This window comes from Taeniopygia guttata, chromosome 3 (genome assembly GCF_048771995.1).
Source record: "Taeniopygia guttata chromosome 3, bTaeGut7.mat, whole genome shotgun sequence".
Classification (NCBI taxonomy): domain Eukaryota; kingdom Metazoa; phylum Chordata; class Aves; order Passeriformes; family Estrildidae; genus Taeniopygia; species Taeniopygia guttata.
Window position 1 is genome coordinate 4,194,256 of NC_133027.1, and position 20,289 is coordinate 4,214,544.

Consider the following 20,289-nt stretch of genomic DNA (forward strand, 5'->3'; position numbering starts at 1 on the left):
GTCTTTGCTATGCTTTCACTGCAGACATTTGAACTATTTGTTTACCAATCACTTTCCAGCTCAGAATTTCTGTCTGATTTTAGTTTTCCTGAAAACATCACCTTGTAAACTGTAGGATCTGGGGAAATGTTTTAAGAACACAGGAGATTTTGGAAGTCAGGCATAGAAAACTGAAATTCTACTCTGAATGAATCCATCTTGGCTTGTCAGTCATAACCCTTTCTTTCCTGGGAAATCATCTCAATTTTTCTTTTACTTAAAATTCAGCCTGTGGTGGTGACTCAGGATCAGGGTCAAAGATCTGGTTATTTCCTAAAAGACTCATGCATGAAAAAAAATTTCTGCTACTAAGGATTCATAATAAAAGACAGATTTGAATAATGAGCTTGGTATCTCAACAAAGATACACACATTTACTAAAAACAGCTGAAAAATCTTAGTTCTTGGCAATTAAAATAAAGTGAACTGGTCTGGGGCCCAAGATTAAACCTGTAAAGTGTTTGATATGGTTATAATTTGGAATTAGCCTCCCTTTGGCCAACAATAAACATGGACTCTTGATATAAACATTTGGTGTCCCATTTGAAGTTCAATGCTAAATTGTTTCCTGTTTTTGAAGAGGGATAATCATAATGGATTATTACACAAACAGAAAGCATTTAGAGCTAAACAGAGTGTCTGCCTTCATACACACAGATATGGACCCTTAGGATAAATAAGTTAATGGTAAACATAAACAGGAGAGTTAATATTTGTTCTACTCCATGTTGTTGATTGGCTTAACAAATCCTTTGTGGCTCATATCTGTTGAGCAGTTCTGCACAATGCATTTGAGCTAAATTATATAACAGTTTATACAGTCACAATTGGTGAATTGTGGCTTAGACTGTAAAGCCCTATTCTGTAATCCTGCCATATTTCTAAAGCAAATTGCTCCTTAATTGAAACCTGCTTCGATATAAAAAATACAGCCTTTACAATGAGTCATCCTTTTTTTCCCCCTTACAGTTTGTAAAGGCTTCCAGCAGTTTAAAGGGAGGGTTAATTTTGCATTAAGACCATTGCCTCCTAGTTTCTTTCAAATAAAGCCAGGAGAAGTTCAGGGGAAGGCTCTCCTCTGATAATGAAGCTCTCCACGTTAATGATGCGTGCAGGCTCCCTCAGATCCTCTGAATTAGAAATACTCCTGTGTGCCAGCGCTCTTCTACTTCATTAGCATTAAAGAGAGGTAGATTGGTGGCTATTTAGGGCACAGTGAAATCACTGGCTATTTAGGGCAAATGGAAATGGTGCTAATTGTGGCTGGTAATTCCATTAGTAGGGTACTTCCATTTTGGTGCCTTTTTGGCATGGATGTGAAAAAACAACACACTGACATCCTTTCAAGGGGATGTATCTCAGGCTTATTGTGTCCTTGCAGTGGTTAACTTGTACACTGAGCTGAGAAGCTTTCTACGTTCCCCAAATTTTTGGTGTGGTTGTGGGCAGTCTGTCAGGAGTCGGAAATGAATTTATGGGTGGCAACACCTCAAGCAACGCATGTAAAAGACAAGGACACAACATTCCAGGTCCGGAAAACCCTAGAGATTCGAGGCCATAAGGTATCTCCTGCTCCTTTTCCTTCCTGGGTCATGAACAGGCTTTCAGCTGGACATGAGCCAGGTGTGCCCACATGGGCAAGAGGCCAATGGCACTTGGGCTGTCCTAGCACTGGTGTGTCCAGCAGGAACAGGACAGTGCCTGTCCCCTGTGCTGGCACTGCTGGGACACCTCCAGCCTTGGGGCAGCTCTGGGATCCTCATACAAGAGGGATATTGAGGGGCTGGACCATGTCCAGGGAAGGGAACAGAGTTTGGGAAGGGGCTGGAGCACCAGGAGAAGCTGAGGGAGCTGGGAAAGGGGCTCAGCCTGGAGAAAAGGAGGTCCAAGGGGGACCTTCTGTCTCTGCAAAACTCCCTGACAGGAGGGGACAGTCGGGGACGGAGTGTGGAGGTGTGGTCAAGCTTTGCTCCTAGGGAACAAGGCACAGGACAAGAGTATATGACTCAAAGATGCACCAGGAGAGGTTTAGATAGAATATTAGAAAGAATTTTCTCATGGAAAAGGAGGTCAGGCATTGAAATGGGCTTTGTGGGGCAGTGGTGCTCATAACTCTCTAAAAATAAAGTTAAGTCTCCATGCCTAGAAGGATTTAAAACACATGTAAATGTGGCATTTTGGGACATAGTTGAGAGGTGGCCTTGGCAGTGTTGGGTTAGTGGTTGAATTCAATGATCTCAGAGGTCTTTTCAAACTTAAATGATTCTATGATTCTATAACTTGTCTGTTATAAGTAGACACAGATGAAAAGCTATATTTCACTTCACTGTAGCCATCTGGAAGTTCACTATGCAGTTTAAGATATTTATTTGGGGTCTTCTAAATATTGGTCTCCAACATAAATGGATTCACAGTTAATTCACTAGTCAGTGAATTCACATTTCCATTCACTAGCTGTTGGATTTACATGTCTGGTGTGGAATTGCCACATAACTTTCTAACAGGTTAGACTTGCATCCCAGAAGGATTGTCCTTTCCAAGCTTTCTTCTCTGTCTTTACTTCTCCTGGAAGTACTGGGGAGAGTCCCCCAGTAAAAGTGATTCAAGCTGTTCTCTTCAGAATCCTCTGGTGATGAAAATTAAAATAAATACAGAGTAAAACCATGTGAATTTATGCTGCAGAGAGGATGGGTCTGAGTGTCTGTCACTTGCTGTGACACTGGGCATCTTTGCAACTCAATAAGGCTCCTTCTGATGTGCAAGAGAATTTTGCATTTCGTGTGGTGTTCTTCTGCTGTAAGAATACCTGTGCAGGTGCTGATAGCTGTGGCAATAATGTGCTTGTTGTCATTTACTTGCTTAATTAGCAGCCTAATATCCTGGTCCAGTTAATGCCCATAACAGGAGGTTTATTAGTGGTACAAAAGCTGTTTAAGCCTTATAAACTCCTTCCAGTTTCATTGGTCTGCCAATATCTTCTGGTTGAGTGATTCTTTGCTGATTCACACTTCGCTTTGCCACTGCTGTTTCTCAGCTGAATGTTTCTGGGTAACCAGAAAGCGCTTTGACAAAGTGACAGACACTAGAATAGCAACAACAACAAAAAAAAATTAAAAATCCCTGAACTGATTTTAAAAGAGAAAAGGAAAGTATATCTGGGATGACTGCTCTGGTGATTTTGCATCATCTCCAAAGCACTTGGATAAAAAAAAAAAAGCAACAAACCAACCAAAAATTGCAAATACTGGCAAATTGCAGGATGACATGAGTTTTAGTAGTGTCTTGGGTTAGTAAGCCATATCCAGTCTGAGAGGTTAGACTATATGCTGAGATGTGTAGCTGTAAGATAATGCTTCAAATATTGAGAAATATTATTCAAGAGATGCTTAAAAGAGGGGATTTTTAAAGCTTATTGTCATCTCAAATGCCAAAATGAGAGGAATCTACTACAACCTTAAATCTAAAGGGTTTATGACTCCTCATGGTATCAGTGCTAATGTTGATCTGTTCAATAAGGGTTTTTTCTCCTGCCTAGACTGGTCAGAATTTAGGGGGCCAAGTTATAGTGAAAAAGGGGGTTGAGTTCTCATTTGGATGCTCAGAAGAACTGCTGCACTAAAAGTTCACCAATTTTGTGAAGAATTTAATCAGCCCTCAGCAGCCCCAGCTTTGACTGCAGGCAGAGACCAGCTCTTTGAATTACATAGGAATTTTTTTGAAACTTTTGACCACTCAGTTGGTAGTGAATAAGCACAGATTCACAGAATGGTTTGGGTTGAAAGGCATCCTAAACATCACCTCATTCCAATCCCCTGCCATGGGCAGGGACACCTTCCACCAGACCAGGCTACTCCAAGCCCCACCCAGCCTGGGCTGAGGCTAATAAGAAGATTCCACCAAATTTCATGAAGATCCTAAAATTTGGATCTGAGGCCCATGAGTCTGGTGGGGGGAAACTACTCTGGCAGTGTAGAAGTTGGTATCCTGGCTGTTGCCCCTGCTCTACTCTTTTCCTCTTTCTTTACTCCTACGTGCTGCATCTCTCTTTTTCTCTTTCTCTTTTTACAGCACTTGGGGCAAAATATTGTTTCTTATGGCATTTATAAAGAATTACAAAAATGGAGACACATTCTAGGGGAGATCCAGCATAGCTACTGTAATTCAAATAAAAATAGAACTGTACAGATTGCAGAATAACAGAGTTCAATGTAAAAATGTAATTACTTTTTTTCCCTTTTCCTGCAGAAAAGAGGCTCCAGAAATTCCATATAATTTAACTGTGACTGACAGTAGGAATAAGTCAAACACAGTCAATTATGTCCCTGATACTTTATCAAACCTGCATGGCTGGATGGTTCTTCTCTTGGATAAAGAGACTTACACGTTGACGTTTGACAACCCTTTGGTCAGCAAACAGCTCCAGGTAACACAGGAAGGTTTTATAATTTCAAAACTATATCTGGAAGAGATAATCATGCTTGCATCTCTTGAGATGAACTGAGAGAAAAAAAAAATAGAGTTAAGTGCACTGAGAAAGTCTCTCTCTATTTATAGGCTTAGATAAGATGACTGATAAGCTCTCTCTTATCTCTTAGATAAGTTCTCAGTAGTCACCTAGAGCAGGAAGGTCATGGAATCATGGAAAGGTTTGGGTTGGAAAGGACCTTAAAGCTCATCCAGTTCTAACCCCTAACATCTTCCACCAAACCAGGTTGCTCCAAGCCCTATCCCACCTGGCCATGGACACGTGATGATTTTGAATCTCTCAGGGGAAAGTTCAGTGTGGTGCTTAGGAACCAACAGGATTTTTAGTGCCTTAAGACATGTTGAAGTACAGTTTTCAGAAGACATTGATCCTCCTCACCTTTCAAAGGTGATGAGGGGAGTTGATTTTTTCTGCATTTACCATCACCTCTTGCTTAGTTTTGCATGTCTTTTCCTGTTTTCAACACATATTGCCTCCCAGGAGCACCACCCTCCTTACCCCTTTATGCTGCACTCCATGGAGCTCTAATCACAGACTCAGACATGTTTCTTTTGGTTCCCTCTTCTCTAGTATTCAGTGACATTTAGCAACTTCAAGGCTGGGAATTACCTGCTGGTGGAACACAAGGATCTTCCTGCCCATCTGGAGGCTGTGGTGTCCTGTGGGACAAGGAGGGGACAGTCACTCCAGCTGGTACCTTTGTATGGACGCCACAGGAGCTGTGATTGGCATCTTGACAGCAAGCTGGGGACGTTCACCTATCTGGGTAAGTGCAGTGTGGGGGTTGCAATCCACATTTGTGATCAAGAATGGTGACAGAGTTGATGTCTCGTTAATTTAAACCCCAATGATTTAAACCCCGAATCTACTCAAGGCTAGCTTTCAATAGCCTTTCAATAAGTGAGAAGTCCTTCAAAATGCTGATCAAATAGGTTTGTGCACATCAGGTCCATCCCTAACTGATCTACCTGATACCTGACCTAGCAACGAAAGGAATGTGCCATAAATAGTGGGTGATGTAGCATCAGTTGTATTTGAATTGGGTTTTTTTGAGTGGTAAAGGCGTTAAATTCCACTAATGACCTCTGCTGTAAGCCAGTCCTACATCACAGGTATCATTAATAAAACGTGGTCATCTTGCTAGGCTGAGGCCGCTGAAGGCAGTAAGATTACTGGGAGAGAATTTTTTCTAGGGCTGGAAACTTCCAAAGACATCTTAAACCTTTGCCTATGTGACTTTGTACATGAGATCATGGAGTGTGGTGGAATTTTTTTTTTTTTTTAAGAAATGGACATTTTCAATAATGCCCATTCTCAAGTAAATAATTTTATAAATATTTAAGCTCTATATGTCAAAGGCAAGGTAATGATTGTTGGCTTTATTAATAGCAGCAGAACTAGAAATCACAAGTATATTTTGGTGCCTTTGAGAAGATTATCTTCTCCTTCATGCCTATACTAGGAAAGTAAAGATGATGATTTTAACTTTAACACATTATTTTTCTCTTCTGTTCCATTAAATTTATTGAATTTCTCTTGATTTTGCACTACTGAGATGGCATGCAAATGGCTCTTTCATGTAGGATACCTTTAGAACACTCATTGTGACAGTGGAGAGGAAGACACATCTGGAATGAGGGCAGAAAATCCACTGAGCTTGGTCTGGCAACAGCGAAAATCAACCAGTGTGAAAAATCTCATTTGTGGAGAACTGGGGAAACCAAAACTTAATCTCAGTCTGAGGATCACACTTCCTTGGTCCACCTCTGGTCCTTCAGCAACTGCCACAGCATAGATTGTGTTCAACATTTTAACTCTAAAAAGGGGCTGGATGTACCCAGGCTTCAAATTCCAAAAGATCCCTGTGCTTGCTAAATCCCAAACTGTACTGGTGTACTGGGCACCATCTGGGAGTCTGCCTGCTCTAGGCCAAAGCTGTGCCAGGAGTTTGGCCAGCATTATAACCATGTAGATTATTAGGGTCCTGGTCTTAGGTCTGTGTCCTATTTAAATACAGTTCAAGTGTAGATTGGCTACTGTAAATTTAGCTGTTGTGTCTAAGCCTTACCAGAGATCAAGTCAAGTATTTACTGAAAGAAGAAAAATGTTTTATTATTTCTGTTTACTAACAGTATAAATTTGTTTCTTCAAATATAAAAGATGACTGCATTTCAGTTTGCATATCCTGATTTGCACTGTCAGAGCAGCATGGGAAAGCTCAGAGGATGGCATCTGTAGATTGGCCTCTGCTGTTGAAAATAGAGGAGACGAGAGTTTTGGGAAGACTGTGACAAAAGTGGTCTGGCTGGCATATGTCACTCTTGCATCACAGAGACTTTCTTGTCCTTCTCTTGCCTTACTTTCATCTTGATTTTTATTACATGGAGAGCTTGTTGTGGTTCCTCATTTTAATAGAGAGAGAAAAACAATAATACAACATACATGAGGGGAAATTTATGAAAACACTTAACATGTATAATTCATGCTGTGAACATTTTCTGCAAGGACTTTTATAGGAGTGAGATCAATAATTCAGTATCAGGTACCTAATATCTGTGCTGTCGGTGTGGGGTAAAAGTTTGAAACAAAGCTGATTCCTGGCCTGGTGTGGGATTTCTCTCCTTCCCTCTGCTGTGCAGGCTGAGAGGGTGAGGATAATTAGCCAGCAGAGCAGATTCATGGCATGCGGTGGACTTTCCATCACTCAGGGTCCTTAGAAGATGCTTGGCTGTTCTTTTCAGGGAAATATGCTCCAGCTCTATGAGAAGCTATTAGAAACCTCATGAGGCAAGATTCATGCTCTGTAGGAGGTCAGAGAAAGCTGCCACAATAGTCCCTTCTGGCCTTAAAACCCCACCAGTCCACCCACCCACCTGGAGAGGACAAGGCTAGAAGGTCTGGCCATCAGAACATTTTCCTGCCCAACTCTGCAAGTTGTCTCTTTTAGAATTTTTTTAAAAAATATAATATTTTATTTACATTTATATGAAATAATTAGCCAGCTAATTAATGCCTTTTACAAGCTTTGTCGGATTCTTCAGCTGTCAGTCATGCCCGAGCCCGGGGCCGGCGTTGAGTCTTAGCTCCCTCCTTCATCAGACTTGGTCTCCATGGCTACAGGCTGCATCTGCTGACACCCCACTCTCTATTTACTGCTTAATTAAGAATTTCACGCTCAGCCCTTATCTGCTGCTAAGAACAAGAACACACTGTTAAGAAACTCCAAATTTAGGCTGCTGCACAAGGAAAGCCTTTCTTGTTGTCCTGACTGCGTGGAGCCTCTTTAACTACCCTCTTGGCAACTGCGCTGCCACCCTTCAATCAAAAATCATTAAATGGGGCAGAGATAATGAGCATGTAGCATATCAAAAGGAGGATGTTTGCTCGGGCTAAGGAGGAAAAGCTGTAAGGGCCCATAAGCAGCCGCCACTTCAAAGGGAGAAGGGGCTGATAAAGAGTCATTTGTTCCTGTTTGACTTATGTAAAAGGTCTGGTATGTCGCAGCCCCGTCTAGCAGACGCGGGTCCCCCCTCTCCCGGCTCGTGTGTCAGCGCTCGGGCAGCTGGGCGCAAACAGCATCAGCCCGAGCATAAAATCACTTGACTCCGCGGCCACAATGGGCACTTGTAGGGGGTGGCGGAGGGAGGGCCGGGGGACAATGGCAAGACAATTATTGCAGCTGCTCGGGAGGGCCATAATTCTTCCTGCCCAAAGTCAGAGCTCCAGCGTATTAGTCATCCTCCAACTTTTGGAAGCGCTCCGGTGGGGTTTCGACAGCTGCTGGTGTACCACCTCTCTGCAATAATTGTACATTCTGGCCGGGGTCAACTCACTTTTGACCCTCTGCTTTTGTGCCCCTCAGAAAGCCTTTTAGGGCAAACTATGGGGAAGTGGCAGGGGTGCATTGCATCCGAAAATTAACGTCGGTAAATACGGATCAGATGCCAGCTCATTAATGAGCAGGCTCCTGAATTCACACAGCCTTTTACTCAGGCCTGCATGGGGGAGAAAATGGGGAAAAGGGGAAGGAAAACGCCGTGACTGAGAAGATATTGTTATTCAAAAGAAGCAGGCAGCCAAATGAAGCCACTTTGGCCAGAAGTTTTGCTTTGCTTTTGAGTTTTCCTCAGGCTTTCTCCATGCCCTCTTCCATCCGAAACTGCCTGGCATCACGCAAGTGTTTGTTTATCTTTGGGGGACCAAAAAAAAAAAAAAAAAAAAAAAAAAAAAAAAAGTCTGTCTGGCACAAAAGGCAAGAAAATAGACCGTATGGAGGGGATTAAAGGAGTTAAGTTGAACTGATGGCTGGAGTCTTGTAAATTAGCCTTGGGATCGTAATTCCTGTAAATTAGGCTTGGAGGAGAATGCAGGGGGCGCTGAATGGGGAGAAATAATTGTAACAGAGAATGTATCTGTTGTATGGGCAATGATCCTATTAACAAAGGTAGTCACTGCTAACTACATACATGAAACCCTGTTAACAGCCTCTAAGCCACTTTAAAAATCACCTTTTCAGACCATTTTAAAGCAATTTGAGTGGAAGGACAGGAAACCCCATGTCCCTTTTGTGTTCTGGGTGAAGGGGAGGCTTAGGGAGCTTGAAGCATCCCGTGCCAGTCATTTCTACATCACCAGATTTGCTTTGACATGGTTCATAGCATCACTCTGATTTTCTCTGGGCACCCCATGTGTTAAGAGAAGTGATCCTCAAAGGTCACTGTGGGCCTGCAATTGTGGTGTGACTCGGAAACACTCATGGGCTGTGGCTCAACCACAGTTCAGGGGAGTGAAATATGATATGACCACGCTGAATCAAATAATAAAAAAATAAAAAAAACCCCACAACACTTATTGTAACAAGGGTGGTGGAAAGAAATATCCTACTGGGACATCTGGGAAATTTTTTAGGAGAAATATCCTTTGTAAATTGCAATAATAACATGATGAGCTTTTTAAGTCTGTTACAAATTTCAGCATATGGCGCCACAGCATGGTACTGCTCCTTGGTTAAGGTCTCTGGGCAATACTGGATCTGGCTAAAAACCAGAAAGATGTTGTTTCCTTTTAGTTCCCTTTTGAAATGTTTAAACTGTTTTATTTTAGGATGGAACAAAGTATTGGCTTCTTTCACCTCCATAATTCTCTTGGCTTTTTCTTTTTTTCCTAAAATTTGAAGTGCTGGACAGAAAACATCATTATTGAAAACATCACTGAAAGGATTATCAAACTTTTTATTTATCCCAAATACATTTTTCAGTAGACACAACTTTTATGCAGATGGGTCATCCTGCTGACTTTGCTCTGGCTGCTCATGTGTGAGTTGTTAAGAGAGCCTGAGGCTCAACCTCACATTACTGCTGTGTCAGAAGCAGGTTTACAATTTCCATAGTTCTTAAAAAAATAATTTGATTATACTTATTGTCTTTTCTAGATTCCTAAAGAATGATATCACTTCCATTAGGCTTTGTGGGTTTCTGTAATTGCTTTGTATAGGAGGAAAAACACTCTAAAGAATGTTTGTTTCTAATATTAAAATACAGAAAATAAATAAACACAGATATTCTCTGCAGCCCTATTGCTTGGGGGTAAAGGAGAATCCTAGGTGGAAGACATGAAGAATGGAGTTAATTCTTTACAGAGGACTGATTGTACAGGGATGAATCTTTTCTTCCAGCCAGATAAAATGCACCCATATCAGTTGTTTCAGAGAGCCAGTTGAGCTGATGTGGGCTGCTCAGTGACCTCCATGAAATGAATGTCATTTCTTTGCAAAGAGGTGCCCCTTGTAATCATAGAATCATAAAATGATTTACATTGGAAAAGATCTTCAAGGTCACCAGGTCCAGCCTGTGACCCATCTCCACCTTTTCACCCAGACCAGAGCACTGAGTGGTAATTTTTTTAACAGTTTTTTTAACTAGTAATTTTTTTAACAGTTCCATGCGTGATGACTCTACCAACTTCCCGGCCAGTCTGTAGCAATGCTTAACTACCCTTTCCAAAAAGAAATTCTTCTTGATGCCCGACCTGAGCCTCCCTTAGTGCAGTTTGAGGCCATTTCTTCTTATCCTCTTGCTAATTACTTAGGAGAAGAGACCAACACCCACCTGGCCACAACCTCACTCCAGGGAGTTGCAGAGAGCAATAGGATCTCCCTGGGACTCTTTTTCTCCAGGCTGAGACCCCCATCTCCCCCCCATTCCCTCAGTTGCTCAATTTTTGTAATAAGCACAAAGAGACAAAACAACTTTCTCCTGGTGAGTGAACTCCCATCCTTCTGGCAGGCAAGCAGAGAAACCAGAGAGCACAGAAATTACAGAAATAAGATGATGAAATGCCCTTATAATCCTGTCAGGGTTGATTTTTTGATTATGCAATGTCTGCAGGAGGAATTTCATGCAAATGCCAATCTGCTGTAAGCAAGAATCTGTGTCCATCAACCCAAACACTTATATACATATCTATGTGTATATATATATATATATAAATAAAAATAAAATTGTATCTGTCTATTTATATGTATATAAAATGGATTTTACACCTCTTCTCCCTAATTCATTGTCCTCATTATATCACACTTCTGGGTATCTCCTACAGAAGATCCTCACAGGGGATGACCAAACACCCTCTCCTGGCTTCTCCAGTTTCTAGAGGTGTGTCTCACTGTGTTGTTGATTGTGCTGTCTAAAAAGTTTTGATTTCCTGGTGATGGATGTTAGTCCAATTGATGTTAAATAGCATGGAGCTGCTTGTTATTTGTAAGTCAGGCTATTGGAGCCATTTATCCTAGTTTCAGCCCTTCCCAATATCCACAGGCAAAATTCCGAGTCACTGCAAAGCTGATAAAAGACTGAGTTTCTCCTCCTTCATGTTCACTCAAGGAGCCCTGAACCAGGAAAAGTTACCAGCAGTATCATCCAGAAGGGCTGTATTTATGATCCACAGCCCAAACATCCAGGAGGAGCTGTAATAAGGCAGAAAATTGATGAGCCTTATAAAGGTTTTATACAACTAAACCCTGGAGCCTTATAACTACATTTTGCCAAGAGTCACCTTAATTCAATGTTTACTAATGATGTCCTTCATCTGTAGTGCCTGTATCTCTTCCTGTCCTGCAAAACCCAGTGATAACGCACTCAGCAGCAAAACAAAACCACCAAAAGGACTATGTCACTGTAGCCTTGATTAATGCCAAGGTCTTTATCTTTCATTATCAGTTTTTAGGAGTATTTGTGGGAAATGGCAACAAAACACTGCTGATTCACAACCGATGCACTTCACACCCCATCGATGTAAATAATTGTACAAGTTACAAGGTTGTGGAGAGTTCTGGGGAGAATTCTGTCCCTGACTCTTATGCTCATATCAAGGGTAAAAATAACTTATAATGGTTTGAATTGTCATGCTCTCTGATGGGATGACACCTCAAATATGAGAAACTTTTATTATTGCCCTGACTCTGGACATGGCAATGATAAAACTCTGTAATGAATTAAATGTTAATAGTTCCTTTCTTCACCATATAAGGGGATTGAACCCTGTTATAAGGTCTATGCACCATATTGATCAAGTTTTATGTCCCCTCAGGATAATTAGAACAGCTTTTCTCTGAAAAATACAAACATCCTTAATTAGATTATTTCACTCTGGTGTCTGCAAAAGAAAGCAAAAAAAAAAAAAAAAAACAAAACCATATAAAACCCAACAAACCTCACAAAATATGTTTAGGTGAAAAAGGATAGTGTCAGGGCTTGGTTGTCTTGTTTTTCCTAAGCCTGTTTTATCAGCTTTGGCAACTGTTTTGCCCTGTGTGAGAAGGAAAAATACCATAACCAATAAGTGCACACAGATGTATTGTCTGAAAGCCACAAGAGTTGTGTCAGAGGCTTTAAATTAGCAGTTTCATGTCATCTTTTTCTCCTCAAATGCTCACCTTGTGGCCGTTCAATGCACGCTGCTGTTCAGTGTGAGCTCTGTGTGATGGTTTGGGGCAGATTGATTTGACTGATACATGGATCAGATCCCAGCTACCGTTGGGAGAGAAGGTGTCACTGAAGAACAGGGCTGAGGCACCTGATTACTAATTAATCAGACATGAGAAAAACCTCATGGAATCAGCTTCTATTTAATTATGGAAGCCTCATTTGGCATAGGAGCATATGCTGCTAACTCAATCGAGTGCTTTCAACTGACATCAAATAGTAATTATCAGAAAGAATCAAGTTTTTTGATTATTCATACTAATTTATTGAACACTTAAAATTAATGAACCTCAGTTATTTTAAATTTGCTCAGTTGCACTGGGAGAAAAGGAGGGAGGTAGGGAAGGATGGGTTCCACAATTTAAAAGTATAGAGACTTGTTTAAAGATAAAATAAGTAAATTACAATATGGTATGAAATCCCACTGGTGGGTTGATGCACACAGAGGAAAGTTCCAGGCATGTTCTGGAACTGAGGAAACTTCTGACAATGGCTTCATTGATACAATTCTTCTACCCCCCAAAAAAAATCTTCCAATAACACTTTAGGGTCACCATAAGGGGCTGGGCAGAGGACAGGAGATTTATTTGTTTGTCAGAGTGTTTCTATTTTAACCTACAGTTGTTCCAGTCTGGTGACTGAAAGGAAGTGCCTTTATATGCCACTGGAGATAAAGAAGAGGTGGGATTTTAGCTGGGTCTGAAGCAGCTTTCTCCTGCTCCTCTTTGATTTGCATTATTCTGGCCCTTCTCCTGCTGACAATACATGGGCACAAAGGTTACCACTGTGATAATTGCTGCTGACCCCTTTTCACAGCAGAGAACACAGGGTCCCTGTCTCCAGTCTATAAAGTCTGACTAATTAAAGCATCTCTTTCAGATACCAGATTTTGGGAGGAAAAAAAAAAAAAAAATCAAAACCGAACTACAAAACAAAAGCTATATTTCGCAGTTTGAGCCAGTTAATACATTATGCATTCAATGGTGTGATATCACTTGTGTGAGTGGAACTGCTGTGGATTTATAGTGGGATAAATGAGATTCGAGTTCCAGCCTAGATTTTTTGATTGTTGAATGTTTTCTTTCTAGCTGTTTCTAATGAGTTGTCTTGAGACATTCTGTATCTGTAAATTAAAATGTGTTTGTTGAATCCTTTCTCAATGCATTAAAAAAAAAAAAAAAAAGGACAGAAAGTGCTTAGAAAACATGTATAGTTGCTCTTAAAGAAAATGTTTTTGCAAGACATATATAATGTTGTCAGGAATTCATGTGTGGAAATTGATTTACTAATTTTTTTTTGGTGTTAATTTGAAAGGCCTTACTGTAACTCCCTAAAATTGTCTGTGTTCAGTCACAGGAGCTGACTTAATTCAGGTCACACTGAAAGAGAAGGAAAGAGTGGCTTTACCTGCTCCAGGTATGTGATAGTCTGTGTCAGAAAACATTGGTCTGGGAGTCACACCATTTCTTTTTATGGCTTTTTCAGGAGTAAATTGCTGTTGTTCACTTCAATATTTTGTACATCTAACAAGCCAACAGAGGCTCCTGGTATTCATTTAGGTGTTTAATTGAGCCCTATCTACTATTGTTCAAGATAAATGTGTGATTCCACAGTATAAAAAACTATAAACTCTCCCTGGGAAATAACACAGCAGATCAGAAAAGTCATGGAGAATGTAACTCTATAGAGTATTTTAGTGCTCCACAGTTTGGTATTACTGCTCAGTTTCATGTTGAATCAGACAGAAAAATATACCAGAGACAAGGGACACCTCCACGTTTTGATATTTGGGGGTATTGTTGCCTAGAGAGGCTACCTGGAACAAGGGTTAAAGTGTTAAAGGAATAAAGTAGGTATTTATTGAAAAGCCTTAAAAGGATACACCTTGGGCAGAGTAAGAGCCTGGCTGTGGCTCCACCCAAGATGGACCCAACAGAGATGACAGGTCATGAGTTTTCACACTTTTATAAGTTTTGGTCCATTTATATATTGGGGCTAATTGTCCAATTACAATTTCAGGTTATGAAGTCCCATCCTCCCAGATTTCTCTCCTCAATTTGCTGTTGTTCACACTTTTTGGGCCTGAAGCTGCAATGGTGTTCTTGGTTCTTGGGCTGGAAAAGAATTGTTTTGTTCAACTGAACTGTGAGGAGAACTTGGTAACACTTTATATGAAGTTCAGAGTCACACGCGAAGGCAGAACACAATCTGAAAAATGTCAAAGCTAAAACTTAAGGCATCATATTAGCTGCCTTGCTATGTTGTGATTAACAATAATCACTTCTGTGGAAAAAGGGTTTAGAGACATTTCAGCAGGGTGCTTCTCCCAGAACAAACAAGTGATTGGAGAGACAGACCCAAACTTAAGGAGCTCGGCATGGGTTTAATTTCTGTGTTTCCCTGTGCTAACAACTGAGGGTTTTTTTTTTGTACACCACAACATTACTGAGCTGGGTCTAGCCCCCAAAATTTTGGCATGTGCTTGCTCCCATATTTTCAATCCCCAAAGAAGCTTTCCTCAAGAAAAAAAAAAGCCAGAATTCCCTTTACAGTGGAAGGACAGAAGCAGGTGCTTGCAGAGGCCTCCAGAGGGAGGCCCTGCCTGCATTAGTCTAGGATTTACTAAACTTAGTGCAGGATTTTCCCTTGAAAGCTTCCTTTCCTCTCCTTAGGGACAACAAACCTAGGGGCAATTCATTTTTGGAGCCTGGCTAGTTAGCTCTCTAAAATACAAGTGCAAGTCAATCAGCTGCATCTTGTGAACTCAGTTTTTTCCAATATTTTCCTAAGGCTCATGATTTTTCTTTTAGATTGACCTGAAAAAGAAAATTTTGGAGAAGGAGCAGGAGTTTCCGTGTGTCTTGGTCAAGCTGCTTTTCCAAGGCAGGTCTTGGTCACCCCTTGGAATAGGAAAATTGCTTTTCTGGGTGTTAGCAAGCTTGTAAGAGTTGATCACTAATAATTTTAAATTTTTTGTACTTTGGGAAAGTATGGAAATTCCCATGCCCTGGGAATTCAATCAATCAGTTTTCTTTAAACATGGAAAATAACAAAGAACAGTTAGCAGTGACAAAAGGAGGATGTTAATGTCACAGATGCTGACTATCAAAGAAACAGTAATTATTCCAGCTACAGAAAATGATAATCCTGTCTTTATGTGTTCTGTTTTGTAGTTCCTTCTTGTGCTGTCTTGAAATGGTCACTCCCAGAGACGTGGAATGGTGTGGGAAAAGGCTGGGGTGGATCCAGTGGCAGCATCCCAGGCCCTGGGGAAGACGTCATCATCTTGCCAAGTACGTGAGGATGGAAAGGTGTTTGATTTCTGTGGAGGTGCTGGGATTTATATTTGTGTTCCAATATGGTTTCCTTGGCCCTGGTGGCCGTTCCAGTGTGTGCAGGACCCCATATTTGTTCCTTGTCACATAGACTGCAGTACAAAAATGTAGTTTTTGGAAGAGAATGATAATTCTTTTCCATTTTTACATACATATGAACGCAAGCACTTATGCTGACTTTCAAGCTGGAATATGTACAGGGAACTTAATTCAGAAGAAAACTTGTAAGAACCTCAGCTCACAAAGAGCTCATCTCTTGACCCATCTCTCTCTGTGTTTTGTGCAAGGATCATATTTTACATTTCTGCATAACCTTCCATTTTATTTTCTGTTGCAATTCCGACTTATCGATGGTAATTTCTCAAACTATTTGCCATGGATGCCTCCTAGATATTTTAGCTTAGGCCTGTATTTCAACTTGAGTTACATCTAAATCCCTGCTCACCTTACAACATCACTGCATGAAAACTGGATTTTAGTAAATGCATTAGGGAATTTGCAATAAAATCTACAGAAAAGTTTGTGATAGCCATTTTACATAAGAGCTGATCCTCCTTTTTTAGTTGGACAACATGAGGTCCTGAGTTCCTTTCTAGATACAATTGAATGATCCAATGAATATTGTTTGATATGTACCTGAATATTCCAGAACCTAATGCTGTCTCCTTTTTTGTTTGAAAACAGTTAAGTCTCTCTACCTGTCACAGCTCCACTTCTGGAAATTTTGAATGTGGATAAGGATAACATTGCTTCATGTCTATTCCTCTCCCACCTGGTTTCAGTTCATGGCTTTTGTGGAAGGAAATGTTTGTGTTGGTATTTGGGCATGGAGCTTAGTCATGGTTAGGGCTTCTCTGGCCTGTGTCAGTAAAGATTTCATATACACACACACATACACACACACACACACACATATATATGAAGATAAACCCTAACCATGACTGAAATTCCATGCCCGAATACCAACACAAACATCTTCTCCCACATATATATGCACACACACACACACATATATATATATATATATAAATAAAATTGAAGGTTACATTAAGAATTATGATCCACCTTCTCTATATATTTAGTTTAATCTTCAATTTTCTAATAAGTATGGAAAAAAAAAAAACAACCCAAAGCCTGTACTTTTAAAAATATAAATTTTCTTCACTTTTGGGGGGAGCTTACGTTGAGCTGAAGAGTAGATAATGTAGGAGTTCAGGGAGAATTTCTTCATGGAAAGGGTGGTCAGGCATTGGCAGGGGCTGCCCAGGGAAAGTGGAGTCCCCATCCTCAGAGGTGTCCAAGGAAGGTCTAGAGGTGGCACTTAGTGCTCTGGGCTGGTGACAAGGTGGGGATCAGTCACAGGTTGGACTCGATGGTCTTGGGGGTCTTTTCCAGCCTTAATGATTTTGTGATTCTGTGATGACCAATTCACCAATATCAGCCCAGATAAGACCCGAACATTCCAGTTTTCACCATCATGTATCAGATGTAGATATGAATAGGAACAGGGGCAAATTTACACAGTGAGTAACAAATTAATAAATAAATAGGTTTGGCTGAGGGTTTGGAGTTCTGTTGTTGAGATCAGATCAAGAGTAGAAGATAAAGGATGAGTTTGTGATGCATTATGAATAAAACTCTTCTGTGTTTCCTGCAAAGGTGATGAGCTGAAGTATGTGCAGAGAAGGGCAATGATGCTGGGGAAGGGTCTGGATCACAGTCTGAGATGCCCAGTGGGGTTCTTGGGGCTGTTCTGTGCAGGGCCAGGAGCTGAACTCGGGGATCCCTGTGAGTCCCTTCCAAACTGGGTTATTCCATGATTCTATGATTCTATAAAAATCTCTTCACTCCCATTGCCAGAGTAAATGTGTTTGTTGGTTGATGTGCAGAAACTATTCTCCTCTCCACTGCCTTTCTGGAATCCTTCTTTGATTTTATCCTGAGAACACAAACATGAACACAAACACAAGCTCTCTATCACACCATCTATTTTGTTACATCTCTGCCTTTTCTGGTCATCCTCTTTCTATTTTATTTCTGCTCTTCCTCTTCAGCCCTGCTGGTTTGGAGGTGTGAAGACACTCACTGACATTGGAGTCAACAGAGTACAGGGTCTTAAATTAGAGTCATGGTCCTCACCAGGGTGCTAAGGGCACTGGATTTGTTGCTCAAATAAATGCATTAAAAATTAAGTTAGGCAAGATGAATTTTCTGTCCATTTTGCATGCTTTTCTTTGCTGCCAAAAGTGTCTGAGTCTTCAGTTCAAAGAAAGCCAGCCCCTCGCTTGGATCCAAAATCTAAAATGAAATCAACAATTTTAAAATGTATGTTTAATTGTAGCATTTTATGGATGTTTCTCTTTCCATTTCTGGCTTGTGCAGACCCTGCTAAACTCAGAATGACTCCAGATGGCTCCAAAACAGTGAGAGTTTGTTCTCATGAGAACAAATATTCTACAAACCATGCAAACTTTGTGCTGATATGCACATCAGAAGAAGTTTTTATGATTCACTCCTGGCAAGATGCGGCCGCGTCTTACTCTTTGCTGTCTTCTGGTTACTTAAAATTCTCTTCTGGGAGTCATCTACAATGATTTTCTGGTTGAAAACCAAGACATGAGCTTGCTTCTGGTATGCTGTGCATGACTAGCTTAGTCCTTTCAGCCCCCAAAGAACAGTTTTAGAGTCATAAAAGCAAATAATAGATCAGTTTTCGGGTCATAAAAGCAAGCCATAGAGGCTTAGTGCTCATTTCTAGTGTGAAGAAACACAGGGAAAGACTTTGGTCAGACACTGTTGAAATCTTTGACTGAATGTAGATTCCTAGAGTTCACTGGTAGAACTGGAGCACTGTCTAAATTTAGCTATTGAAGGCTTCAATTTGCTTATTTAACAAAAAATAGAACTGGAGCACTGTCTAAATTTAGCTATTGAAGGCTTCAATTTGCTTATTTAACAAAAACAAGAGAATTGCAACATTAGGGCTACCTCATGGGCAGGTCTCAGGAAGGTTTGAAAAGGTAGAAAATGCCTCTATTAGCAAAATACATATTAGAAACCAGGTTTTTGTGTTCTTGCTTGGTGTCTGCTTGACATCTGGAGATTTGGGCAAGCTTGGAAACTGGGGTTGTTTACAAAGTTCTTTCTTTTTTTGCCCCGAGTCACTTCACAGACTTAGTGCAAGGATGACTTTCACTTGCAACAAAGGCGGGTTCCTCATGTAAAAGTGACTTTTAGCGTTGGTGTGTTGCTACAATTGCCATCAGTATCTGTCTCCCTGGTGGATATGAGTATCTTCCAGCCTGATCTGGAAATCCTCAGCTCAGGCTGCCACAGCTTGTGCTTTTATCCCTGGAGGTTCATCCTCCAGAGCCACAGCCATCCCACAAGGACCTCTCACATGCATCAGGCTTCAGCAGCCACACCACCTCGGAAAACAAGCCAGAGGAGTTTAGTCATGCCATTCCAGCAGCCAGCAGTGGCATCAGCTTCCCAAAGCCCTGGGATTTTCAGGGTTTTGGTTTTCAGTGTGGCACACTCCTGATGCAGTGTGCTCTGGGTGGAAGGAGAATGTGTTATAATTCCAAGCAAAGGAATGCTGTTTTGAAGGGTATTGATATGATATCATGTAGCCTCTGGCAATTTCTATCTTCTTTTTATATTTTTTTTCCTCTCCAGTGGTGAAATTCACTCTGTTCTTCATTTTCTGATTTTGATTTTCTTTGAAGTTTTTCTGTTTGAAGAGATGAATGCTGGAGTACTGTATGCCATATAATAGCTCCTCTGTTGTGCCTGATTTCCATTCAATTGCATGCTATGGTGTTTTATACAGCAATGTGGTTGATCAAAGGCATTTTGTGTCATTGCTGGAGTCATTAATGCCTTCTCAGTATTGTACATCTGAACATTAAGACTCTGGCATACCTGAGCTTTTTGTCTGAAAAAAGTGTATGTACAATGCAATATTGCTCTGTTCTCAAGCTCAAGGTATGGTTTGCTGAAAGTGTTTTCTTGCCATTATATGAATATTTTCATATATATATGAAAACAGGTGGGAAAAGGTGGAAAAACAGCTCCAGTTTGTCTTTCTTTGAATATAAATCCTTTGAGCTCAGTGACCTAAAGTCTATTATTTTAACTGCTAAATCATATCTCCCTCTACGAGGTAAATGAGTATTTTCTGTAAGGAAGTTGCCTTTGAATCTGTTTGCTTTCCTCCTCAAGTGTGGAGATACATTTTTCCCCCCTCAAAGGAGTGTTCTGTTGTTTCTGCAGAGCAACATTTCACCCTCTGAGGACTTCACACCCCAAGCATCACACCCCAGAGTGTTGTCCTTTTAAACTGAGGAAACTCTATGTTTGCAGAGATATCTCTGAGTGGGGGAATTTCTCCCTCCTCTATTTCAAGGCTCACACACATGATGCCACAGTAACAGAGCAGTCAGCA

At 40.8% G+C, this 20,289-nt stretch overlaps 1 protein-coding gene across 1 annotated transcript in view; it reads left to right on the forward strand.

Annotated features, from left to right (window-relative positions):
* Positions 1-20,289, forward strand: part of PKHD1 (PKHD1 ciliary IPT domain containing fibrocystin/polyductin) — a 235,402-nt gene that overhangs the window by 126,936 nt on the left and 88,177 nt on the right. Inside the window, exons 48-51 of the mRNA XM_072926279.1 lie at positions 4,285-4,462; positions 5,096-5,291; positions 13,858-13,923; positions 15,681-15,800. Of these exons, the coding sequence (XP_072782380.1) occupies positions 4,285-4,462; positions 5,096-5,291; positions 13,858-13,923; positions 15,681-15,800 (560 nt within the window). The remainder of the gene's footprint in view (positions 1-4,284; positions 4,463-5,095; positions 5,292-13,857; positions 13,924-15,680; positions 15,801-20,289) is intronic.